The sequence below is a fragment of the Chiroxiphia lanceolata genome (genome assembly GCF_009829145.1).
Source record: "Chiroxiphia lanceolata isolate bChiLan1 chromosome W unlocalized genomic scaffold, bChiLan1.pri scaffold_40_arrow_ctg1, whole genome shotgun sequence".
Taxonomy (NCBI): domain Eukaryota; kingdom Metazoa; phylum Chordata; class Aves; order Passeriformes; family Pipridae; genus Chiroxiphia; species Chiroxiphia lanceolata.
In genome coordinates, this window is record NW_022476499.1 from 909,780 (window position 1) to 934,056 (window position 24,277).

The following is a 24,277-nucleotide window of genomic DNA, read 5'->3' on the forward strand; positions in this document are numbered from 1 at the left end:
GGGCTTTGCTTTCCCTCCATGCCTATTCTTGAACGTTCACAAGGGAAGAGGCAGATGGAACAGGGGTGTTGATGTTTAGCTATCTCTAGGCTCAGTGGAAGGGGTTTTATTATGGAAAATACCAGAGGAAAAAAAGATCCAGAGAGCTTTATTCTTTCCTATTGGAATGGAGCAAAAATGATGCTTTTTCACATGCTCTGTTCTCCAGCCTTTATTAGTATGAATTAATGGTCATTTTTGGGGTGGAAGAGGTAAATTCACACCCACAAAGGGTCATAGAAAACAGCAGTTTTTCTTCTGCCATGAGGATGGCACTCAATGCCCTCAATGCTGTACCAGTTACTTTTCCTGCAGGATCATTTCCACCAGCTTGTCTGCATCAGTGAAAGGGAAAAGGTCTCTGTGCCAATTCGAGCCACTGGTGCCCGACCAGTCTTGGACTTCCCTGACCAGCTGGACTTCTCATCGTGTCCAGTCAACCACAGCACCCAGAAGACTCTGCTGGTTCGCAACACCGGGAACCTGGAAGCCTGTTACAGCCTCAGCACTGAGAGGTAAAGCAGCTCATCTGTCTTAGTGCAAAACACCTTTGGGTGATGGCAGAGTTGGGAAAGAGTATCCCAAAGGAACCAGAGCATCCGAGCTGCTGCATTGCAGCCACAGCTGGAAAGGGGCAGGACGTGTGGGGTCTACTGTTGCTTCTAGTGTTTTAAGCAGGATGCAACTCCTGAGCTTTGTCTTTCCCAGATTTCCTGGGGACTGCTGGAACACCTTAGTAGTTGGTCTGCACCCTCCTGAGCACCAACACCTTCTGAAATGGCTGCCTCCCACTGTCAGCCAAATAAACCCATTCTCCAGGAGGCCTCAAGCATGTGGTACATCAAGGGGCCTCTCATCAGATGCCCACCATCAGCTGTGTTGTGAACAACCTGTGCAGTTCCTGTTAGTCAAAGATGATCTGATTTCCCTTGTCAGCTGAGGGCATCAGTCATCTCTTCTGTTTCATGAAGAACCTTTGCAAGCCAGTATAAATTTTCAAGCAGATTTCATTCAGATTTCTTTTAAAATATTCTGAAATTCATGTGTTTCTGCTTTTTTTTTTGCAATTTATTTTGTTCTGTGTTAAATTTTTGTCAAACTGTCATTCATTCTTCCTTGGGAATTTTCTTCAAGGTCCTCTCATGCCTGTTGATCTACCATCTGTCCATAGGCATATGCACAGGTGTATAAGAAACAGGAGCAATTTGGGGAATATGTGAAAATGTAGGAGATACAGGGACTGATTTGCTCTTGGGTTCTTAGTCCTGAACTTGGCTGGATCCTCTTCTGAGAATTTGAAAACAGGAAGATCCCTTCTTTCTCAGGCATCCCCTGAAGTCAGCACCAGGAGTGTTATTCCCCATCCAGCCATCTGAGGGCAGGAGTATACAGACATGGGGCAGGAATAGGAAGGGAACGGGAGGGAAGGTAGCCCTGAAGAGTTGCCCCTTGACTAGTAGCTTCTCTGTTCTGGCAAAATTCCTGGCAAAAGAACAGAAAAAAAATTCCGTGCCTTTCCCAGCCCAGGCAATGAAGCCTTGAGCCCCAGCAGAGCCCTGCAGCAGTCCTGGCATCCCCCTCGGGGCAGATGCAGGAACACGGAGAGTAATCCAGCTCTGGGGCTGGTGGGGCCTTGTCTTTCCTCCTCTCTCTCTAAAGTCTCAGGCCCAGCACAAAAACATTGCTGGCCCAAGGCTTCTCCATTAGCCAGTAGTGATGTTCTCACTGGTGGTAACGAGCTGGGTCAGGCCCCTAATTGCAGCAATAGCTCCTTAAGGAGCAGAAACAGTAGCAATTCCATCAGCTGTCACCACTGACAGAACAAAGTTCAGCTTGCACACGGCTCCAGTTCTTATTTTTTTTTCTGTTGCATTCTCTAATCATCATCAGAATCCCCAGGAAATGTTTTTGTGACAAATTAACCATCAGCAAAGCACTAAACTTTTGTTTTCTCAGTAGGGCTGTACAAAGAGCACAAAGCCCAGCAGCCACTGGGCAGAAGCACCTTTGACCTGAGCTATCCCAAAGCATTAAAGCACTGATTTGTGTGTCTGTCAGGCAAGAGCTGTTTACCTGGTGACAAAGTCGAATTACTCCTGTTAAATCCAAACTGCACCAACACATTTGCCTAATCATTTCCCTTGTTTCTCCGGCGGACCAAGCAAACAGTTACCAGCCTGGATGACACTCCAGAATCCCAGACTGTCGCTGGTGAATACACAGAAACCTCCTGTTCAGCTCCCTTGATGTGCTGCTCTTAATGGCACTTCATTTAGCTGGGATTGAATCCTTCAGACTGTAAACGGGACCCTCCTTTTGGGTATTGTGTTCATGTCACTGTATTGCTCCAATTTACAGTTGCACTCATTCAGAGTTTTCATTGCTCCTTTTCTTCGAGCAGCTTTCATTGAAATGCTGATAAAACCTGCCCTTTCTTAGGTTAAACCAGGATGTTTACAAAGGGAAAAACCACCCCAAACAACCACACTGCAAATTAAACTCATTATTCTCTGGTCTTCAAGGAAGACTTTATTCTCCCTCTTGATTCCTAGGCTGTAATCTCACAGGACAGGGAGTGCCCTGCCATTTGCTCTCTTGAATGAGGTTTGTAGGGGATCGGAAAAGAGACATTCCTGAGGCAGTCAGTGTCATGTGCATGCCAATAGCCCTTAACCCTCTCTGTGCTCTTCCGAACCATTCTCTGCTGGGATTGCTGGCAGTTGGACCCTTGAGCCTCCACGCAGAGTATGGGGGAGATGAGTTCATTTCATCCGACAGGATTTTCTGAGGGCTGCATCTCCTCTGAAGAGAGTCAGTAGCTGTTTCTGATGCTGTGTGTTCTGTCTGTCTTCTGCTGACTGTGGTTGCTTTGCTCCTTGCTTGCACAAGTCAGCTGAAGTGAACTAGACTGCAAATATCACACCCAAACCTCCCCCAAGAGTCCTGATCTCTCTCTTGGTCTTGCAGCCCTTTCACTGTCGGTCCAGCCACGGGAACCCTCGACGTTGGTGAAGCCATGCAAGTGACAGTGGAATATCACCCGCTGGAGACCGGGCACCATTCCACATCCCTGGCAGTGCACTGCGACAGAGGTGAGTGCTGGGCACTGCACAGTGCACTCACCCTGCATCCTTCCAAATAGCAGAGCCCTTTCTAAGCAGAATAACGTTAGACTTGCTCTGCAAACTACTTGTAGAACTGTTCCTTTCAAAGCCCCTGTGTGTTTCAGTGCTCAGAAGTGAGCAAAGAAGGGGCCAAGGCTGAGTCTGCCCCTGTCCTGGATGTGCTGTGTTGCTGTGTGCTGGTCCATCCCTGGGGGGACCCTGGTGTCAGCATGGTGTTCTCCATCCTGCACCCCCACCACAGTCCTCTACCAGCACTTCTCACTGTCCCAGCCACCTGAATTCCCCCTCCAGCAGCACCGCCCCATCCCAGTTTCACTGCAAAGAAAAGTGAAAACCAGTTAGTGTTTAGGGGGTTGATAAAGTGGATGCCCTCAAACAGGGATGAGATCTTGGAATCCTGTTTTTCTGGGAGTTGCTGAGTGGAGGAAGGAAGGAACCTTGATTCTCCATTGCAGTGTGGATATGCAGGGCTGAAGTTGCATTCCTGGACAGTGCTGTCTGTGACGTGAGCTTTCCATCCAACTCTCTCCAACGCAATGTGTCTCTTGCTCACCTCTGTCCCCTAAGCTGCTTCTCTGTTGTCTTGCCACAGACCCTTTTTCTATGTTGCCCTCTACACATACATGTAATTTCTGTCTAAGAACATTTTCAGGCCCTAGGGTTCCTGTTGGATGACAAATCATGACAAATTTTCCCTTATTCCCATTTCCCAAGCCATTCATGCTCTCCAAACCTCTCCCATCTGTCTCCCATTTGATTTCTAGGTTCAGGAACCCCATTCAGTCTTCGTATAAAAGCTGCTCTGTACTTTTAGTCCTTCTCTCTGCCCTTCCTTCTTTCATTTCAAATGTTTCAGCTTGGTGTTTGAGACCAGAATGATATCAAATATTTCTAGACTGATGTGGCCATGGGTTTGGACAGGGAGGGGATGATGGCTTTCATGGTGTTGATTTTCTAGTGCTTTGTCATGTTGAATGTTGTAGAACATTGTATCTTTTTACCTCACCTTAGTCCCCTTCTGCAGTGGGCTTCACTTCCCTTGCTCCCCTGGACCTCTCTTTCTTCACACCTGCCCCCAGGAATCTTTGCTTGTCAGCAACGAGGGATTGGGAGAGGCAGGAATCTCGTGGGGTGCCATCAGGAGACTCTGGGCTGTGACTGAGTGGGGCTCATTAGAGTCACCTGAATGAATTTGATGCAGAATTGCCTGGGATCTGAGTGGGTCACCTGAGCACATCTGACAAATCTCACTGTAAATACTGTCACCTCAGGACAAATCTCTACAAACACACCCAGAAATAAGGTGCTTAAGATGGTGTCCAGGACATCCTCACACTGTACACATGGAGGTGTTGGGATTTGATAAATGTACTGATCCATGGAATTACTTATCCAGCTAAAAGTTGGACACTTTCTTCTGTTACCTGTGGTTTGCTCTGGTCCTTGTAATTCCATTAGCGAGTGAGCTGAGCAAAGACTCCTCTTTGCTTTATTCCAGGTGAAGATACCCACACCAGACTTCTTGGAAAAGCTAAGGACTTCAACATCGGGCTGGACAAGTACTCTTTGGAACTTGACAAGACTTATCTCACGCTGTCAAGCCACAGAACCACGGTCATCCACAACAGAAGTAACATCACAGCCCGATTCCAGTGGAAGGCTTTTGCTACTGAGGCAGAGGAGTATCCACAGAAGATCAGGTTGGTCTGAAAGATGCAGTGACATGCACTGCCCAAGGGTAAAACTAACATATGGCCTCAGGCTTGTGCTTTTGAGTGCTTTAGGGTGTTAGGAACAAGTAGGTGTTCCTGCAAAGTTTGCAGGGCAGTCACTGCTTACAGTAAGAAGCAACAAAGTTGCTGGTTGTTCAGTTGTCAGTTCAGGAGAGGGGCAGTTTGCCCAGAGACAGGGGGACCAACCAGCAGCACGGGAGGATCATGTGGCCCTGTCCTCCCTTTTGAAGTGCTGTGGCCTCCACCTTGAACAATGTCAGTGACCTTGAGAGCCACCTAATCAGCACATAATGGGGGACACACAGTAGACCTACCGGGAAGCCTGTAACTGCAGAGTATCCCAACCAATGGAGAAATGGGGAGGGACCTGTGCTCCAGGCAAAGGGGATAAAAGAAGCTGCAACCTCCACTGAGTTGAGAGACCTCCCTGAGGTCTGTTCAGTGAACTCTCCCTTTTATTAGAATAAAGGTTTATTTTTTTAGTTAGCTCCTCTGTCTCCTGGCCATTTATGTGAATTACTTCTATATAGTCCCTCATTAGCATGGGAGGCGAGAGCGGCAGTGGTTTTGCCATTCCACATGCTCAGGTCTTAGTTCAGTGGTTGTCAGGGGTCCACTCTGGGGGTCCTCCGAGGCGAGTGCCCTCTAAATCAATCATCCTATTTGTGACCCCGCTTCTTGCACTCGGGCAGGTATTCACTTGTTATATACCACAAGGCAGTGGAAGGTGGGGGTGCAAAGTATCAGGGCCTTCTGGCACGTCATGGGGAAATTACTGTCTGTTGATAGAGGTTGAGCAGAGGGTTCCATCTCAGTGGCTGGATGCCCTCCTCATGCCCAGCACTGCAGATCAACCCTGGAGAAACATTTCCGAATGTGCTGCGCAGGGAGCCAACCATAGCCAGTATTTTTGGTGCAGGGAGCCAGCCATAGCCAGTATTTTTGGTGCCAGTGACAGTGTTTGCCCAAGGCTCTGTCTGTGTGCAGCTGGTAATATCCATTGTCAGTGTAGAGTCGTGACGGCCGATAAAGATACAAGGAATCAGTTATGTGCAGGAAAGATGTCTTCTTCTTCTATTTTCTCATCTGCTTTTTTATACCCCTTGCTAGCAGCAAGCAGTATCCTTATTTTAGGTAAGCAAGCAACAGCATTTTCATTGGCTAGGATCTATGGGCGATACATTTGGCAAAGCTCAAGGCCTTATTGCAGTTCCCACATCCTAGGCCTACCAGGTTTACAGCCTGCCTTTGTTTTCTCCATTAGGGCTGCGTACTGACTTCCTTATCATCAAGGATACACCCGAAACTTTTCCCAGTCGATATCTCCATCCTGGGAGCTAATAGACCCGCTATTAACCCCATCAATCCATGACTGTATTTCCTTTCTAACTGTGTTTGAATTTGGTTGGGTGAGGATGCTGTCCTGTTTATACTCCACTGCCTCAATCTGCTCCATATGGAGCCTTCTACTTGTCCCTCCAGTTGCCACCTGCAGGTTCTTCATGGCCAGGGGACTGGAGTCTGAGGGGGGAACAGTGATCTGCCAGCTGGGAAGCAGCTGTTCCTTTCTCATCTCTTGGTTGTGATCTTAAAACACTAGAATGATTTCTGCTGCAGCTACCAAGTAATGGAGAGATTAACGGTGCCAAAGGTCTGCAGAGAAGGCCAAAAGGAGGAAAAAAAGGTGGTTCAAGGCTAGGTGTCCCCCTCTCAGGGCCTCTGTTTTCATGCATATAAAACTTTTAATGTCACTGAAGAGATGCCATGCCTGAATTCATCAATTGGTTTTGAAAGTGCTCTGGGATGCTCTGGTGGAAGGCAGTGTAGGGAACAGGGCACACAGGGTTAACTTATCCCTGCAGGTCCAAAAGGGAAGAAGCCAAGAGCTGGCAACCTGCAGCTGAGAGCCAACTTCTCCCCTTGCCAGGGAAGCCCTGCAGGCAGTGGGGGGGCTCCTTGATCTTTATCTGCCTCCCCCAAGCAACTCTGTGGTAGGAAGAGTCAGTTGAGGTCACTGGTAGGTTCTCCCTCAGTTTTGGCAGTGGTTCTGAGCCAGGAGGTTCTCTTGAGGACTGCTGGCTTTCAAAACCTCTCCTGAGCTTGTAAGTGTGGAGTAAAAGCACCTGCTCTGCGAGCGAACAACAAGTGATCCTCTGAGGCCTTTGGGACCTCGTGGCTCGGGCTCAGCCCCTTGCTGGGGAGCTGCTGCTGCTTCTTCCCGAGCGCTTTGCTGCTTCTGCACTTACCCTCAGCTCTGCAAATCAGTGGCTTATTAAATGACCTGCTGCCTTTGTTTCTCCCTGTGGCTGCAGGCTGTGTCACAATCTGTCTCGGCCGCCCCAGGAGCTGGCGAAGGCTCTTGTGATGAAGCGCTATGAGGAACTGGACCTTTACGACCGCGAGTTGGAGAAGGAGACAGCAAAGATTCAAGCAGACCCCATGTTTTTCTCAGATGAATTTTTCACCATCCAGCCCTTGGTAAGTGATAGCTGAGAACTTCCTCCTCCTCCCCCTCCCTGAATGAGGTCACTCGGCAGATCCCCACCTCAGCTGGCTTGAAGTGCCCCGAGAGAAGACATGGGGTTTCTGGTGAGGCTGGAGAGCTTGTTGAGAAAAGCAGTGCTACTCTGTGGGCTCCTGGCAGGCAGCAGAAATGTGCCTAAAGCTGAGCTCTGCTGCAAGGGCTTGACGTCAAGGGAGATTGGGTACGTGTCCTTGCAGTGTCCAGAGGGGTCGGTTACCGCAGGAAGGGGCACAGCTTACATGTGATGTGTGGGGCTTCCCAGAGGGTGTTGGAACACTGTCAGTTCACAGATTGACCTGAAGCGAAAAGGAGGCCAAATTCAGCCCAGGGTCATGGAAATGCCAATTCCTCCCTGCAACCAGGACTTACAGCATGTCTGAGTCACCCTTCCAGTGTCATCTGGGAGCCTGGACACAAGACTTGGAAATGGACTTTTTGAGTTCTGTTGCACACAGGGACAGAAAATCTTTTTCTGTTTATGCAAGCAAACCCCCATGTCCTTCCATCAACCAGAACCCTGACTATGAGTATTGACACAGCATGAGATGAAGAATCCCTGCTGTCTGCGCAGTGCAAAATCCCTCGTCTTGGAGTAAACCCTACAATAATCCCAACCTCTGCTTTCTTTTAAAATAAGTTAAACTAAGTTTTTTCTTTCCAAGAAAGGGGATCATGTTCTATTCTTGGTTACTAGTATCGCCCATCTAAGGCCAAGAGCCACCAGTGTCAGCACAACAGCAGCTTCACACCACTGTAGCTGACAGCAGCACGATGTGACCAAGAGCTTGTGTCAGAGCAGTAGGAATATTGTAGCGTGGGAGCTGATCAGCTGAGCATTAAGAGCATCCTGTGGTTGTGTTGAGTTGGTTTTGGAGTGTTTCCTTGGGCTCTTTGTGTTGTTCACTCCTTGCTCTAAGTAAAGGCTTACAGGTTGAAAAGAAGAAATGTGATACTGGAAGGTAAATGGTTTGCTGTCTCTTTCTGTTTTAGGAGGGAGAGGTTGGGCCACATTGTTCAGCTGAAATCAAGGTGTTCTTTAAACCCCGAGAAGCCCAAGTCTATAGAAAAGTGGCCTACTGTGCCATCTCAGGTACGGCTCCTTCTCCTCTTTCTCTCACCCACAGTCATTGGGAGGTGCAAATACTCTTCCAGCCCACTGGGCTCCCATGGAAGTGCTGGGAAGGGTCCAAGGTCATCAGGGCAGTGCTGGCTCAAGTCCACTGTCCCTGCGGTTTCCTGGTGGTCTCCTATGCAAGGCCAGGGGTCAGGACACTGATCCCAGAACAATCCAAGCAGTGTATGGATAAACTTTCATGCCATGGGTTTGCCAGTATTTCCTCAAAGGCCAAAGAGCTACACAGCAGAACAGTTTTAGGGCACGGGCACTAAGCCCCTCTAGAGCACTGACCTCCAGGATGGCTCCTCATTACATGGATCCATCATCAGGTGGTAGGAGCTGAGGTAGAAATGTGCTCCCTGAGCCCGGATCACCTCCCACTGCCCAGACAACAGCAGACCAGAGGTGGTTGAGCCCTGCTGAGCCCAGGCTGTCTGCAGAAGGACCACCCCTGGTCAGCACCTGGTTCTCTCCCTGTGTGGGAATTGTCACCTCTCAGGCTGAGGTGTGTCCAGGTGGTGGCCACTGGGCTTGCTGTGCTCAGCTTCCAGGAGCGCTGTCAAGTCCTTTTCTGGGAGCAGTTATCATTGCCCCCCCCCCCCCGAGTCACCCCCTCATAGAGGTGGTGGCTTTGTTGTGCCCACACAGGGCAGGGAACACTCACAGAACACAGCGTGGTTCAGGTTCCCCTGTCCTTCCCCTCTGTCTCTGCATGGTACTGCTTAGTGTTTTTCACTTTAAAGTGGGAGATGGCTGTCAGGTTTCCATCCAGGGAATACTCTGGGTTTGCCCATCTATGAGAAAGAGGTGGGAGGCCCATGGTCCTCCAGCAGCCAGGCTCCCGTTCTGGGGGGTGCTGCAATCCCTAACCCAGCCACTCTGTTGCCTTCCTTCCTGCTCCAAGCTGATGGATACAAATGTCATGAAACAGCTTTTTATTTAAACAGTAATTGTGCAGGGATAACTCAACAAATGCCATCTACAGTAATTACTCAGGGCTCATACTAACAAACTCTCTTCCTGCCCACCAACTGCTGTTGTTAGAGGTTGTCATGGTTTGAGATCTCCAAAATCCAATTCCCTAGCTCTATTCCCCCTCCCACATCTCAGCCTAGTGAGAGATGATTCTTTCCAGACAAAACACACCAGACTCAAAGTGGGGGAAAGGGTTTTATTACGACTGTACACATAAATAAATATTATAATACATTATACACATGATCACAACTATCTCTACCATGACATAAGTATTTACAATGGATCAGATCTCTTCTCCCCTCCAAATAAAAGTCCAGGAGGGAAGAAGGACAGATCCCTTCCACATTTAGGGCAGCAGCTCCTCTTCTTTGCATGCATGTCTTCCATGCAGCAGTTGCAACTGGATTGTTTTAGCTGGATCTCTTTTCAATACACACGGGGGGGTCTCCAAGCCCCTCGGCTCTCCTTCAACTCCAAGGCCTCACCCTGGACTCCTAGCAGGGACAAAACTCGCTTCACCACAGGCATATCACGAAATGCAGGGGTATCTTCGTGAAAGTCCCTTCCTCAGGGGATTCACCCTTGAGTCAGAACACCTTGGGCAGCTTTCAGTTGAAAGTCTTTGCCTCAAGAGTTCCACCAGAGCTCCTGTGCTCTGTTTCAGGCTGCCACCTTGGCAGCAGTGGCGAGGGGAAAGGCCACCCCCCTCTGCATTCCTCTCCGTCCAGGTCCAGCTTCCCAGGATGCTCTGAGCTTCTCAGCTCCTCTCTGCAGTGCATGTTGCACTTCACCCCTCCCTTCTAGGACGTGAGGGGTCTCCAAGGAGTTTGGGGGGTCTGGTTCAGTTCTTACCCCCAAAACTCTGTCTCCCAGCTGCTGGTTTTCTCTCTCTCTCCTTCCAGGAGTTCTCTCTTGCTTGACTGTAATGCCTCTGCTGCTTTGTCTTATCTTTTCTGGCTCTGTGCCACTGTTTCTCCAGTCAGTGGAGTTCTGTCGCTGCCGCTGCTGCTCACAGTGAAGAAACATCTCCAGCTCAACTATAGACACTTAGCCCAGTCTAACACTGTTCCAAGTCTCTGCTCCCCACCCCCCCTGCAGGGGGCTGGGGGGGGCAGAGGTCCCCCAGAGGGCTCCTGCCCTCTCCTCTTGGCCTTACAATGTGGCTACTTCTTCTACCCCAAAAAACAACTCCCCTTCTCTTCCGTTTTGCTTGTGGTATGTTTATATTTTGCAGGAGCACAGATTGGTTCAAATCTCAAGTGTCACCACCCCCTGGGGGTTACCACTTTTCTTAGCTTCAGGGGGAAAACCTGGTTCAAACCACTACAGAGCTGTGGAAGGAAAGCATGGATTTAAAAAGCTGCCCCCAAGGCATTCCTTGTGATGTCCCGCATCATGTGAAACTGTGCATCTCTGTTTGTTGACATGGTCAGATGAGAATCATGTTCCAAGCCAGTCACCAAACACAGGCACATTCTGTGAACAAGATGCTGAGTGTCAGAAAGCAGTGGAAGCTGAAGACTTTGGCAACAAAGTCCTGTGCTTGTTGGGCCACTGCCCCCCAATTTAGTTGGAAGCCAGGCAGCAATGCCCAACTCTTTGCAAGATTTGTCCCTTCACTGAAAAAAGTTCTTCCAAGTGCATGGGAAGGAAATCAGAATAATGGAATGATAAGGGCTTGGAATGGCCCTTAAAGATGATCTAGTCCCAAACCCCCTGCCATGGGCAGGGACACCTTCCACTAACCCAGGTTGCTCAGAGCCCCGTCCAACCTGACCTTGAACAGTGCCAGGAACGGGGCAGCCACAACTTCCCTGGGCAACCTGTGCCAGGGTCTCACCACCCTCACAGGGAAGAATTTCTTTTGTATATATAACCTAAATTTCCCCTCTGTCCCCTCCATTACTCCTTGTCCTATCATGTTTTAAACTCGGCATCGCTTTTTCAGGGTGCAAACTGGTGGCTAAACGGGAAAAAAGCCCAAGGGGTGGGTTAGAAATTGGAAGCCAGCCCCAAGGCATATCTCCTGAGGGAAGAGATGGGTCCATCTCTTCCCCTGGAGCATCAGGAGCTGGTCTCACCCATCTCGGAGTCAGGGACTAGCACTGAGGCAGCCTGGAAAAAGCAGGATAAGTGAGTAAGAATTACTCTACTGAAATGGAAATCTCTCCCCAGGCCGTGAGAGCAGGCTGCCCCTGCGCCTCACAGGGGAAGGCCTCGGGCCCTGCCTCCAACTCAACTCTGAGGAACTGGACATGGGGAAAGTTTTGGTTGGAGAAGCCTACAGCTATGAGGTGAGCAGCAGGGGCTGGGGTAGATCCTGATGGCTCCTGGGGCAGAGGGGAGCCTGGCGGACCTTGGGAATTTCTGGCAACTTGGGCAGTTGTGAGCAGGGAATATTTGACATACTAGTCAAATCTGGGGGGTTTCACAGAATCTAGATCCTTTTCCGGGGTCTGAAAGGTGTTGTCTGTTGTTCATGAAGCCCCAATTCCTGCTTTTTGGCAACCTCCCTTGGAGATCAGCTGGGATGCTTTCTGCAAAACAACCCCTCAACACATGAAAGCAACACTGGGTCAAAAAAACTGAAGTGTTCAGAGGTTTCTGTTTCAGCCTCAGACTCAAGGCACCTTTGTGCTTGGGCTGTTCAAGAGCAGCTGGAACAAACTGGCTGTGTTTGAGTTTGAGTCCACTGCAAGAGAGAGCAACTGAAAAAGGTGGAAAATGAGGCACTACATCATACCAGACACTTTCAAAAGCTTTGCCATGGCAGGAAAGGACACACTGAGTTGTTTGTGCTCTCTCTGCATTTTTGATGCTGATACTTTATTGTTTCTCACTATCAATATACTAAGTTCATTACATGAGAAAAGGTGAATGAGTAGATGATACTGTTAGTGCTGTCCTAAGCAGCTACACTGCAGGTAAACCTCAGCTCAGCATGGGATCCCCAAGTGCAGTTTGTAACACAGGTAACACACGAGAGGAGAGTAGTTTTCAAGTTTCAAGGTAGAGGTTGAATATGGGAATATTTTCAACAGCAGCTGCAAAGCTACAAAATGAGGGACATCCCTCTGCTTCTGCCTCAACTGTTCTGACAGGTTTTGCCAGGCTAACAATTGTGGAAAGAATTCCAAAGCAGATGGATAAGTCCATGGCAATGGCAGGGTTTCCCCATGGCTGTGTAGAGATGTGAGAGAGCAACTCTTTAGAATAGGTGGAGCTGCTGTGCACCTCACATTCATCCTTTCTTGACATATCTGGCTAAGCAAGGTCTAAGAAACTATCAGATTTAATTAAAAATACAATAACCCAAATGATCTACCCTAGCAGACAGAGATGGGGAGAGCTTCTGAAGTTGGTGATAGCACCGTTCTGAGGTATCTTCTGCACGCAGTAAACTGGTTGGCTGCCACGGAAGCTGAATGTGTGCTGCCCTTGGCAGGGTCGGGCACCCCTGGAGCAGCAGCAGCTCTGTGGGGATTCACTGCGTGGCTGCAACTGCCCCACGTTGCTCCTCAGGCCGGGTCTGAATGAACTTGGCGATGCTGGCCAGGAGTGACCCGCTCCATGTCCCTGGGATAAGCCGGGAGTGACTCTGCTTATGTGAAGTTATCGCTGCTTTGCATGAAAACCCAAAGGCAGAACTTGTCTCCTGTTGTGCTTTTTTGGCTTCTGCCACGTAGCAGCACATGGCATCTTCTGCCTTTCCAGAGCTTAATCGTTTCTTAGAAACAACTCAGCCTTCTGTAAGAAAGGAATGTTGCTCATGTATTTCCATTTTGCTTTCTTGCTGCTGCAGGCAATGTTGGTTAACAAAGGAGCTATCGACGCTCCCTTCGAGCTCATCCCTCCAACCACAGCCCACGGCTCCTGCTTCAGCTTTCTGCCCCAGCAGGGCATCATTCCACCCAACGGGCTCCAGCCCATCCAGATCTCCTTCAGTTCCACCACCCTGGGGGAGTTCGAGGAAGAATTCCATTTCAATGTGACGGAATCCCCTAAGCCTGTGACCTTGACTATCAGGTGAGGAGGGCTCTGGGAGCTTGGTGGGCACATCTGTAGCTGTCTCTGGGTAATCATCTCTCACCTGCCTCATTTGGTGGTGGAGCAGAGAAAAAAGGTGTTGCCTGAGGTCTTAGTCTTGGCTCTGATGTTGGCATCCCCTCAGTGTGGGGATGCCTTCTGCCCAGTGCAGGTACCCAGGAGCTGGAGTGACTCCTTCCTGCAGGGACCTCCCTCTGCCTTGACTGTGGCAGGCAGTGAGAAGGCAGCAGCTTTGAGCAGTTGCTGGTCTGGGATGTCCCCTCTGAACACCCAGCAAGGCCCCCAGGGCCTTGGAGATGGGCCAGCCTGGGTGATTCTGCAGCCAGAAGAAGTGGTTCTAAAATCCTCTGTTAATGATCCGTGCCAAAGGAGCAGCAGCAGCCTCCCATCATCCCTTGTGCCCGTGCACAGGCACAGGCTGTGCTCCCAGCTCCTGTGCAGGGGGTGCTCTGGGACCTCCTTTCCACAGCAGGAAAGGACTGGGGTGGGAGATGGGGAGCTCTGCAGCAGCAGGGACTGTCACAAGGACTTGGGCATCATCCCATGGGCTGGTGCCATTGCAAAAGATAATCCTCGCCCAGCCAAGGGGAGAAGGGGTGATGAAGGAGAGGCAAAGCTCTCTTCTCAGCACCACAGCAGCACGAGGGCTTGTCCCAGCTAGTCTGAACCACGGGCTGATGGGTAACGTGGTGCAGGCAGGAAAGCTGATGCTGGGAGCTCTGGGGCTTTGGAGATGGCTGTGTCTGGGCCGCTGTTGGGAGGACTGAATCAAGGTAGTAAAGAAACAAAAGGAATCTGCAGTCCATTTTACCAAGAACATAAGGGAAATGGATAAAACATAACAAAAAGGTTATTACTTTGCAAGAGAAAAGTAGTGAGTCGGTCTTTCTCCTAAGGCTAGGGCACAGAGCCATCTCTGGGTGTGTATACAGGGTCCTCCATGGGGCCAGCAGCACCTCGGGGGCATGCCCTGCCTGCCGTGGTGCCCTGAGCCCCATCAGCAGACGTTGGCTGCCTCCTGTGCTCATGGACGCTGTGCTGAGCACAGGGTGCGGGGCTGGTTCGACACCCATGGGGCTCTGGCACCAGCTTTGACCCACCTGAGCCGGAAGGACGGCCAAAGGCTTTGCAGTTCCCTTTAACCAAGCCGTTGCCTTCTCTGTCCTCGTCCTCACAGGGGCCATGTCACCGGACTGGGCCTGCATTTCAGCACAGGTGGCCTTGACTTCAATGACGTCTCCTTCGGTGAGTGTTCCCCGGGCTTGGACGCAGCAGGAGGGATCTGTGCCTTGCCAAAATGGAGCACTTGAACAGAAGAGCATCTGTCACTCGTGCCCTTCCATGGCAGCCTGCAGGGTGTTAACTCCAGGGCTGCTGATGGCATTTTGCGATCGTGAGATCCGAAAGGACCAAAGGAATAGAAAGTCAGTATTTTCTGCTCCAATCTCCCAGTCCTTGCCAGCAGAACGACCATAAAAGTCCTTGTCCCAGGAGGGCCCAGGGGATGGGACTGCAGGAGAAGGGAGCTTAAGCCATGTACCTTTAGTGTGGGATGTTAATTAGTGGTGTGAGGGCACCTCATTATCCCTGAGCAGGTCAGATGCTCCAGCAATAGCTCTGCCTCAGGCACCTGTGTCCTCAGAGCCGTGGGCTTCTTCTTCTTCCCCAGCAGAAGCCCAGCTCTGCTGACAGAGCTTTTGGCTGAACATCCAGAGCGTCACCATTGGAATGCAGGTTCTGATTCTCTCAGGCTCACAAAAGGCTTTCTACTGAGATGATCTACAGTTTAAATGTGAAATCACTCGTGGATTGACTGAAGGGCCATCTGCACCCAGGATGCCTCTGTGTTTTCATGCAGTTCATGGACTTTTCAAGAAAACTCATTACCTTTTCTGAGCTGCTTCTTCCCCTCCCTATATCACTGCTGAACCCCTTCTTAGTTTTCTTTTGAATAAATGAAACAACAGGAAAGGCAACAGGCACAAATATGGTTCTCTTATAGGAGATTCATCCTGTTTCCTCTGATTTCATTCCTAAGACCTCTTCAGCTGAAGGCAGCTGTTGTATCTTTGCTTCTTTTAACCATGCTGTTGGCTGTTGTCTGCATCTGGTGACCTTGGTCTCATTCCGGACTGGGACACCTGTGTTTGTCCTTTTTGTGCCCCTCCTGCCTCCCTGCTGGAGTCACTGCTGGAGCTGGGCAGTGGTCGCTGTTGATGGGCACGGAGAAGCTCCCTGCTGTGCCTGCAGTTGGTTTTCCTCCCCATCTGGGTTCAAATGACGCTTGATAAGCAGGCCCTGGGAGATGTCTCCTCCCCACAGAGCTGGCCTGCCAAACCACCTGTCCACTGCAGAGCAGGCTGTGGGCTGGTGTCCTGGCTCTGCAGGACATCCCCACCAGGTGGGGCTGTATCCCTGGCTTTCCGTTATGGGAAGCAAGTCTCAGAGCTAAAGTGGTGTCAACTCTTGTGGGCAGCAATCCCAGCCAGTGTGCAGTGTGGCTGTGATGTCCCCATTTGCAAAGGTGAGACATGGTTCCTAATCACAGATCTCAGAGCAAGTCTCAGGTTTGCCTCCAGTGAAGTGGGCTGTGAGCTGTACATGCTCAGTCTGGTTGCCTCAAGCCAGGAGATACCTTAAGGATCCTGCCTAAAGAAACTGCATTGGGGTGCTTTGCATCATGTTCCAGTTCCCCATTCCATCCTCCCTTTCTCTTGCTGTAGCCTCTCCCCAATGACAACTCAGTGCTTTTATATCTTGAAAATGGTGGGAGTGTTGGCAGCGTTAACAGGGAATTTTATGGCTTGAATTTTCAGAGTAAATGGTCAGCCTGGATGCACACTCATCAGTGTGTGGAAATAATTGATGGTGCTGGTTTGGAGCAGTTAGAGAGAGAGAAACTTGTGGTGTTCAGCAGGGCTAAGAGTGGGCATTTCCAAGGCAGCAACCTGGGATCAGTGTCCAAGTGACGATTAATTGCTCGCTGAGATGCTCAATGAGCTGTCATTCAGATAACAAAGAGCTAAACTCCAAGCACACTTTCGTCCTACCAGGATATTCACACCAGAAATCACGAGATGCTTGGTGCCTACATGGCCATTTGTGTCATTTTCCTAGGCTTTCCTCAGACCTTGTCGTGCCGCCTGATCAACACCTCCGTGGTGCCCATCACCTTCCACCTTCGTGTTCCTGAGGATGGCCAGGGACAGCCCAGCCTTACGAGCTTTGATCAAGCGAAAGACAATGCTCACCCATCCTGGGAAAAAGGCACACTGGCTCAATGTCACGAGAAGCCAGTGGAATTCACCATAACACCCAACACAGGAGCCATCCCTTCCCAGGGATCCCAAGAGATCAGGGTATGGGAGGAGTCTGGCCACACATGGGTCAGTAGGTGGGGCTGAAGCCTCACTGGGCTGTGGGAGGGCTTTAGCGCTGCTGGCTCTCAGCGTGTGCGAGGGAGGGATCTGCACTGGTGTGGGAGCTGGGTTATGTGGAATGTTCCTGAAGGAGCACCATTTTGTCTCCAAAACCATAAGCTGAGATCACATGGTCAACAGAAGCCGTTCATGTGTTGGTTTTGTGTGTGACTTCTTTGACTGAGAACAGGCAGAGGAAGGATGAGGACAGAAGGTGGCTGTTAGAGAGATGCCACTGTATAAAGCAGTTTGCTTTTCTTCCTGGTCTCATTTCTCCTCTCCTGGGGAGCAGAATGAGTTGTGGTCACTGCAGGGATCCTCAGTGAGGAAACAAAAAACTCAGCAGCCATGAACTGCCCAGCATCTGCAGGAGCACACCTTACCCTCAGCTTCCTGCTGAAAAGCTGAACTCATTCTGTCCAAGTCAACACATTTCCTTTGCATTTATGTTATTGTAGTCAAATGAAAAATGGGCCCCTAATTTGAAGGCAGCAGTGAGTAGAGCTTTAGTCTCATTATACATGATTATGTATAATGCTTTAATTTAGCCACCTATGCCCTGACAGCTGCAAGGTGTGTTTAACAAATTCAGTATTGCCAGAAGACTTATGTTACTCCCAGAGACTGTGCTCTAGGCATGGGCCAGCAGAAGAATTAAGGCAAAATCCTCCCTTCCCTTACTGTGAAACAAGAACCAGAGGAGACCACACATGGGTAATGAGCTTTTGGGAGAAGGGAAGTATTTGCTGCTCTTCTCTTCCACCAGGTCACGCTGTGTTCCAATGACGTGGGACGATACAACTGTGATATGGTGGTGGACGTGGATGGTTTTGGCAAGGAGGTGTTGGCTCTGCGCCTCAAAGCCAGGTACCAGTGCTCTCCTTGCAGCTGCTCGTCCTTCCCCGTGCACCCACCACCAGCACAGTGCCTTGCTCGGGGTTTGCTGGCTGCAGCTCCAGGAGAAGGCTTGCTTAAGAAGCTGGTTCTGCCCAGCTAGGTAGGAGAACAGCAGTGCTTGGAAAGCAGCCCGTGGTGAGAAGCACCCCTGCTCACAGCCAGGCATGGCCCTGGGCCTTTTTCTCTGGGGAGCAGGAATGACATTATTTGTTGGCCTGGTTTTTGCTGCTTGAGGTGTAAAAAATTATCCAAGCTCCTCCTGTCCTTCTTCCTGCAAGAGGTGGGCTTGTGCTGGGTTCCAACCACACTGCAGCATTGGTCTGGGACACAGTGAGCAGCCTGCTGAGAGCTGGGGTCTGGCTCAGTTAACGAGGGCACATGGCAATGGGAAAGGAGGTCATGGCAGGAGTGGGAGGGGAAAGTAGTCCTTGATGTGGCAGGTGGGCTCAGGTTTCCCTGCTTCCCTCTGGCTCTTTTGAGCGTTAACATTCTCAGTTCTCAGACTTAATGCAGATGTTGTTGTTGCTGCAGCCAAATTCCCTCCTGTGGTTCTGCCCTGGGTGTCAGTTTAATGACAAGAGGGATGCAGTTCCCTGGTGCCATTCCCTTTCCCAGGCAGAACCGTCCAGTCAGTGCCTGGGCTGCAGTTTTGTAATGCAAGTGCCAACAGGGACAGACCTGGGACCCGTGGGGTGCAGTAGCAAGGGAGTTGTAGGAACTGGGAGGATGATCACCCACTCCCTAGGGCAGGTGGTGGCTCGTGCCCTCAGCACTGGGAAAACAGCTGAGTTTTCTAGCAGGGCAACAGCACCCTGGGAGAGAAGGGAGTTGTTTTTCCTGAGACATTGGAGTCTTGTGTTCCTTGAGCCTTGGTGAGCACTGACCCTCAATGGGAAGGCTCCCCCAGAGCTCACGGCTCGCTGGGCCTGTCGGGGGAGTCCTTGCAAGCCTCCTTGGGCTGAGGCAGCTGTGGGGCAAGGCCCGTGCTCTGCCCAGGCACTTGGCACCCTCTGCAGTGCTGAGTTCAGGGTTTGCCCCTCCTTGACAAGACGTGTTTGAGTGGAAAGACGTGAAAGGTGATTTATCTCTTAGGGGTATTAAACGTCTGTTGGACAGTGACAAATGTCTTATGCTCCATTCCGTGCTCTGCGGGGTGAACACTCTCCATTCTCTCAGTATCTCTCATTCCCTCGGGGTCATCTCTTTGCCCAGATGTGTCGTTCCTGAGCTGCGTTTGCTCTCCTCCACCCTCGACTGTGGACCGTGCTCTGCAAAGGTCCCTTGCCAGAAGACACTGACCCTTGTGAACCCGAGCCCCCTTCCAGGATGCTACAGAGTTCTCCCTCAGGTTTGGCATCTCATCCACCTCCTCCTCTCAAATACTACTGAGGGGTTTATTATGGACAAATGGGATTTGGCTAAGACCTTGCTGGTTTCTATTCAGACTTAAAGATGTGCTGAGAACAGGATTCTACCTGAATGTAAACTTTAGAAAGCGGTTAAATAGGAACCTACCTGAATATCAACTTCAGGAAGCATTTTAACCTCTTCAGGAAGCAGTTTATATTCTAGTGTTTGGGGTATTTTCTTGTGAGAGATCTTAGAAGGTTGTGAAAAGCTGTTGCAAGGAGGCTGCCAGCACAGGAGTGGGTGTCTGTGGAGGCAGCAGCTGTTGGACCCCCTGAGGATGCTGAGCCCCAACAATTCTTGCATCTTTTTCTGTGCCTTTCAGCTTTTTCCTGGGGATTTTTAAAAAACGTGTGTGAGTTGCCATTGTGGTAGATGTTAAGGAGTTTAAAGGTGGTGCCTCTGAAGTTGCACTTGATTCTGTCCCTCTAGAGACATCAAGAGGCTGCTGCTCTGTGGTACTCCAGCCCCAAGCCGTGTGGGATTATCCAGGGTCACTACGTGGTGGAGATCCCCATTACAGTTGAAGCCCAGGCAGTGGGTGCTCATTCCATCCTGGTGGATATCGCCGTGTTCGGGAAGGAGAGATCCCCACTGGTGAGTGCGAGGGGAGACGTGTGCCTTTGTGCAGCTCATCTTGGTGGGGGGGGGTGAAGTGCACAGGGATTCTTCCAGGGAAAGCAGGGACTTGTCATATATGGCTGGTGTGGACAAGGACAGAATGCATTGGTGGCATAAGCAGTTTATGCTGGAAAAGAGGAAGAGCGGAGTCCTCCTAGGGAGTAATCTCAGCATATAGTTCATCTAAGCTGAAATTGAGGATCATTTTATTTAATTAATCTTCCATTTAAAATGCTGGTAACTGTGGAAACACCTCTTTTAAAATGTCATCTCTCTGAACACAAAAGGAGGATTTCTGGGAACCTTCAACTTTCTGTGTCAGAAAGGAAGGCTGATGTTTGAGAAGTGGTTGCAGGGAATTAAACTTATATTCAAGCAAATGGAAATGATGATGATACCAAATCCCCTGGAAGGCACCAAACATCTCAAGCCGGGCCATTGTCGTTGTGCATATAAACCAGTCAACAGGAAGGCTGGGCAGTGCAGGCTGTGCAGGGGAGCCTGACTTTTAACAAAACACTTGCTCATAACTATCAGGCTGCTTCCCTTAAAGAGCAGGGTTTCTCCCCACCAGAGTAACCAGCTGTTTAACTGTCAGACTGTTTTTAACTAGAGATTTCTTGCAAAACTTTTACCTTTGGGCCAACAGTTTACAGTTTGAAAGTTTCCCGGACTTTATTCTTTTTTAATTTGGAGGGGAAGATGTCAAATGTTTGCCTAAAAGGTCAGCGTTTTAGCTGGAGCATCACATCTGTCCCTAGAGAAGTGACTTGAGTGCGACTGAGCTGTTTAAGCTTTCTTAACTTTCCCTGTTGTGTGGGTTTACTTTTTTAAAATCTCTCTTACCTACTCCCTGGAACAGCAAATGCATTTAATGTGCACTGGAAAGACGCCGCTTGTCTATGCAAGTGTGAATAAGATAAACTTCGGCAAGATCCAAGTGATACAGGACACTTCCCAAACTCTCCAGCTGTGCAATCTGGGTCTCATCCCTGCAACCTTCAGAGCAGAGATCGTAAGTGTCTGTGGGGCTGTTTTCCAGGGAACCTCCCCGGTCAGCAGCAGCCCAGGACTTGGATTTTATATGTAAGGTTTCTATATCACCCTGTGGGAGAGAGGAGGCAAGAGATTCCGTCTGAGGCAAGAGGAGCCTGACTCTACAGGTGGTTTTAGCTGGGACAACCTTCAGTGAAATAATTTGCAGAGTTGTAGGAGCAGAAGCAAGTCTGGACTGTGGTTACAAGTTCTCTGTTTATTTTGTGGAAGGTATTTAGCAGTGCAGGTCATGTTTTTGGAGCTCTGAGATGAAGAGGAGCCTGTGGTCCTTTGCTCCTGAGAGGGCAAGGATTTCCCCATGGTTTCCTCATACCATCTACATTTGCTTTGTGCCAAACTGCTGTTAATGGTAGAGACCAGGGTGTGAGGTCTGTCCTCAAGCTCTGGGTGGAGAGAGGAGTTTCCCTCTCCTGGGCGTCAGAGCAACCAGGTTGTTGCACACAAATCCACCTGTGGGGGTTGTGCACCCCTGGAGCCTGTGGCCTCCATAGCGTTCCGGAGTATCTGGAGAGCAGCTGCAGAGAAAGGCTCTTTAATTCGTGGAGGCTGCACAGGGCAGGAGGAGATGGGGCTGCCCTCCTGGCAGGAGGAGCTGAGCTGGTGCAGCAGAGCTGGTGCAGCCAGCAGGGCTGGGCTGGCTGGGATGTGCTCCCTGCTGCAGGGGTGGCTGTGAGGGGCTTGGAAACAGGCTTGGGAGGAGGTTTGTTCTCCTCCATGCTGAGTGGACTGGACTGCTGGAGCTGGTTGAAAGCAACCCCGACACGGAGGGTGTGATTGTGTCTGTGGATAAAGCATCAGGCAGCTCAACCTCCTGGGCCAAGGAGAAGGAGAGTGAGTTTTGCACTTGCTGCTTTCCCAGGTGTCTGAGGAGTAAATGTAACCTCCAAGTGAGGGATTTCCAGGGCAGCTTTCTTCAACTCCACAATGAAATTCTGCTCTCCACCCCTGCAGAGGGCAAGCCACCTCAGATGGGTGGTGCTGGCGTGGAAATGATAGTTTTTGCATGCTCATACTAGGCCGGGACCTGCCGAGCTGTGTCTGTACATCTGTCCCAGTGGAAGGCCTTGCCTTCCTCCCCAGGGCAGCTTGCAGCTTTCTTACCCCATCCATAGAGGGAAGTCCATGAGAAAGCAGAGGACAAGAGTGCTTGGGAAGGCTGGGCCATGCCCACAGGGCAGTTTTCTTTCTGCTTCCTGTTTTCCTGCCTTGCTATAACCATTTAGAGCTGACTTTTCCAAAGTCGAGGGCTCTGGGACACCTCTTTGCAGCTGATGCTCAGTGGGAAGCCAGGGCTTTGGTCCTTCAGGGGCGAGGACTTTGGTGCTGGGTTTTTGCTCAAGTAGTTTTGCAGAGTTAGTCTTCAGGCTCTCAGCAGTATCCTCCAGCTGTGTGGCTGCTGTGGTGGGGTTTGAGCAGTCGTGGCTTTCTGCAGCCTTAAGCCTTTGTGAAAACCCAGCTCTGTTGTGGGGAAGCCAGAAGAGAGAAAGTAGCTTCCCTTGGCATACACTCCAAGAAAAGATTGGAGGGGGAATAACCTTCTCCTGAGGAGGAACATTCCTTGGGTTGGGCAAAACTTAGAAGTCTCTTAAAATGGGTTAAAGGTGGGTAAAATACAGGTTGTATAAGCTCTGCTCTTGCCCAGACACAGTAGCTTAGATTTAGGGAAATGAAGACTTTACGATTTTTATCCTCCTCTCTGTAGTCATTCCTTTTCTCACACCCCACAAGTCACCAGGGTCCATGGTTTCCACCCTAAATGCATGTTTGACTTGTCTTACAGGGTGGCAAATGCTGGAGTATTGAACCCAGGGAAGGAGTGGTCCCTGCCAAGGCTGAGGTTTCTGTGGTTATCACGGCAAACCTGGATGACACAGGGAGATTTGAGGAAAGCATGAAGCTGTTTGTTGAGAACAGCCTTACCAGCATCATCCCCATCCAGGCTGTGGGCATTGGCACCACAATTACCATTGACAAACTGTTTGCTCCAGAGCTGAATTTGGAACCCCAGTTCAAGTAAGAGATCTCTTAATTCCTGCCTCTCCTCTTGGCTCCGTAAGGAGCAGTTATGTTGTAGGCTTTCAGGCTAAATCTTCTTCAGTGCTCCAGGCTCTGTTTCCTTGAAGCCAGAGTTTCCTCTAGAAACATGTTATGCTCAGGTTCCTTAAATTATTAGAGAGATGCCTCTGCCCTAATTAAGGGGCAAAGGAAACCATATGGCAAAGTCAGTAGTGTGGATTTTTATTTAACAGTAAATGTGAGGTAGAGAGAGACAGAAGGAAATGGGAAAAAGAGAGAAAGGAGGAGACAAAGAGAATGACAAAGAGACAGATTAAGTAGAGAAAATATCACCTCTGCATGGATTCAACTGGCATCCCATTGATCCTCTTCTTGTGGCCTTCTCAGAGATGAAGTGTTCTCAAAGTGATGGTTTCAGTCTGGATCCATTAAGGGAAGCCCAGAATGGTGAGGGGAAATGCCCACGGTGATGAAGGAAGCCCCTTGTGGTGAGGGAAGCTGTGGAAATACTACATTATCAGTATAAACCGATTTCTCTTTGGAATGACGACATCAGAAAGGCATCAGACATTATTTCTGGTCCACGTTAAAAGGGGAAATGAGGATGGTCTCCAAGCTATTAACATCTCAGATTGCTCGCTGAGAGCACTTGACTGCAGGGAAATAGCAGCTCCCATGACCTTTTCCATCTCTGCTTCTCCTCCAGCCTCGTTCCCTGCATTTTCCGGTTCAATGTGACAAACAAGGGGCAGCAGTTCCAGCGGCTGTACTGGGGCACAGAAGGTTTCAGCACCTTTCGACAGCGTCGTCCTCTCCCTGCCTTCAGTGTCACCAAGGGCAGAAACGCTTCCCAGAGACCCACTCCCCCCCTATTTAAGCTGCAGCCACGGGGGATGTATCTGCAGCCAGGCGAGACTATGGAGCTGGTACTGGAAGGTTTCTCCAGCACTGTCCAGGTGAGGTCCCTGCCAAGGGTCGAGCCTTCCCCATCAGGTCCCCTCCAGTGGGGCTTCTCCTGCAGCCCCTTGACATTTGCCTTCAAGACAGTGTTTAAGGCTACAGGTTTCCATGGCAGCACTGGTGGCTTTCCTTGCTGGCCACCATCAGTTGCTAAGGCTTTTTTGTGATTCCATAGCTACCAAACCCCAATGCTGATCCCAAAATACAGGCTGAAGGAAGTATTGCTCCTTCAGGGCAAACAGGAGTATCACCTGCTGAGGCACAAAGGAAGGGCAGAGAAAATAGGTTACACTTAAAGCAGGAGCCCAAGCAGAAAGTGAATTAAACAAATGCCAAGT

The 24,277-nt window shown here is 50.0% G+C and overlaps 1 protein-coding gene across 1 annotated transcript in view; it reads left to right on the forward strand.

Annotated features, from left to right (window-relative positions):
* LOC116781327 (hydrocephalus-inducing protein-like) overlaps positions 1 to 24,277 on the forward strand; it is a 62,988-nt gene that overhangs the window by 5,033 nt on the left and 33,678 nt on the right. Inside the window, exons 6-20 of the mRNA XM_032677020.1 lie at positions 340 to 554; positions 3,007 to 3,131; positions 4,663 to 4,864; positions 7,210 to 7,375; positions 8,412 to 8,511; positions 11,692 to 11,810; positions 13,319 to 13,542; positions 14,741 to 14,808; positions 16,681 to 16,922; positions 17,749 to 17,849; positions 19,092 to 19,227; positions 19,719 to 19,883; positions 20,770 to 20,922; positions 22,744 to 22,976; positions 23,686 to 23,935. Coding sequence (XP_032532911.1) covers positions 340 to 554; positions 3,007 to 3,131; positions 4,663 to 4,864; positions 7,210 to 7,375; positions 8,412 to 8,511; positions 11,692 to 11,810; positions 13,319 to 13,542; positions 14,741 to 14,808; positions 16,681 to 16,922; positions 17,749 to 17,849; positions 19,092 to 19,227; positions 19,719 to 19,883; positions 20,770 to 20,922; positions 22,744 to 22,976; positions 23,686 to 23,935 — 2,499 coding nt within the window. The remainder of the gene's footprint in view (positions 1 to 339; positions 555 to 3,006; positions 3,132 to 4,662; positions 4,865 to 7,209; positions 7,376 to 8,411; positions 8,512 to 11,691; positions 11,811 to 13,318; positions 13,543 to 14,740; positions 14,809 to 16,680; positions 16,923 to 17,748; positions 17,850 to 19,091; positions 19,228 to 19,718; positions 19,884 to 20,769; positions 20,923 to 22,743; positions 22,977 to 23,685; positions 23,936 to 24,277) is intronic.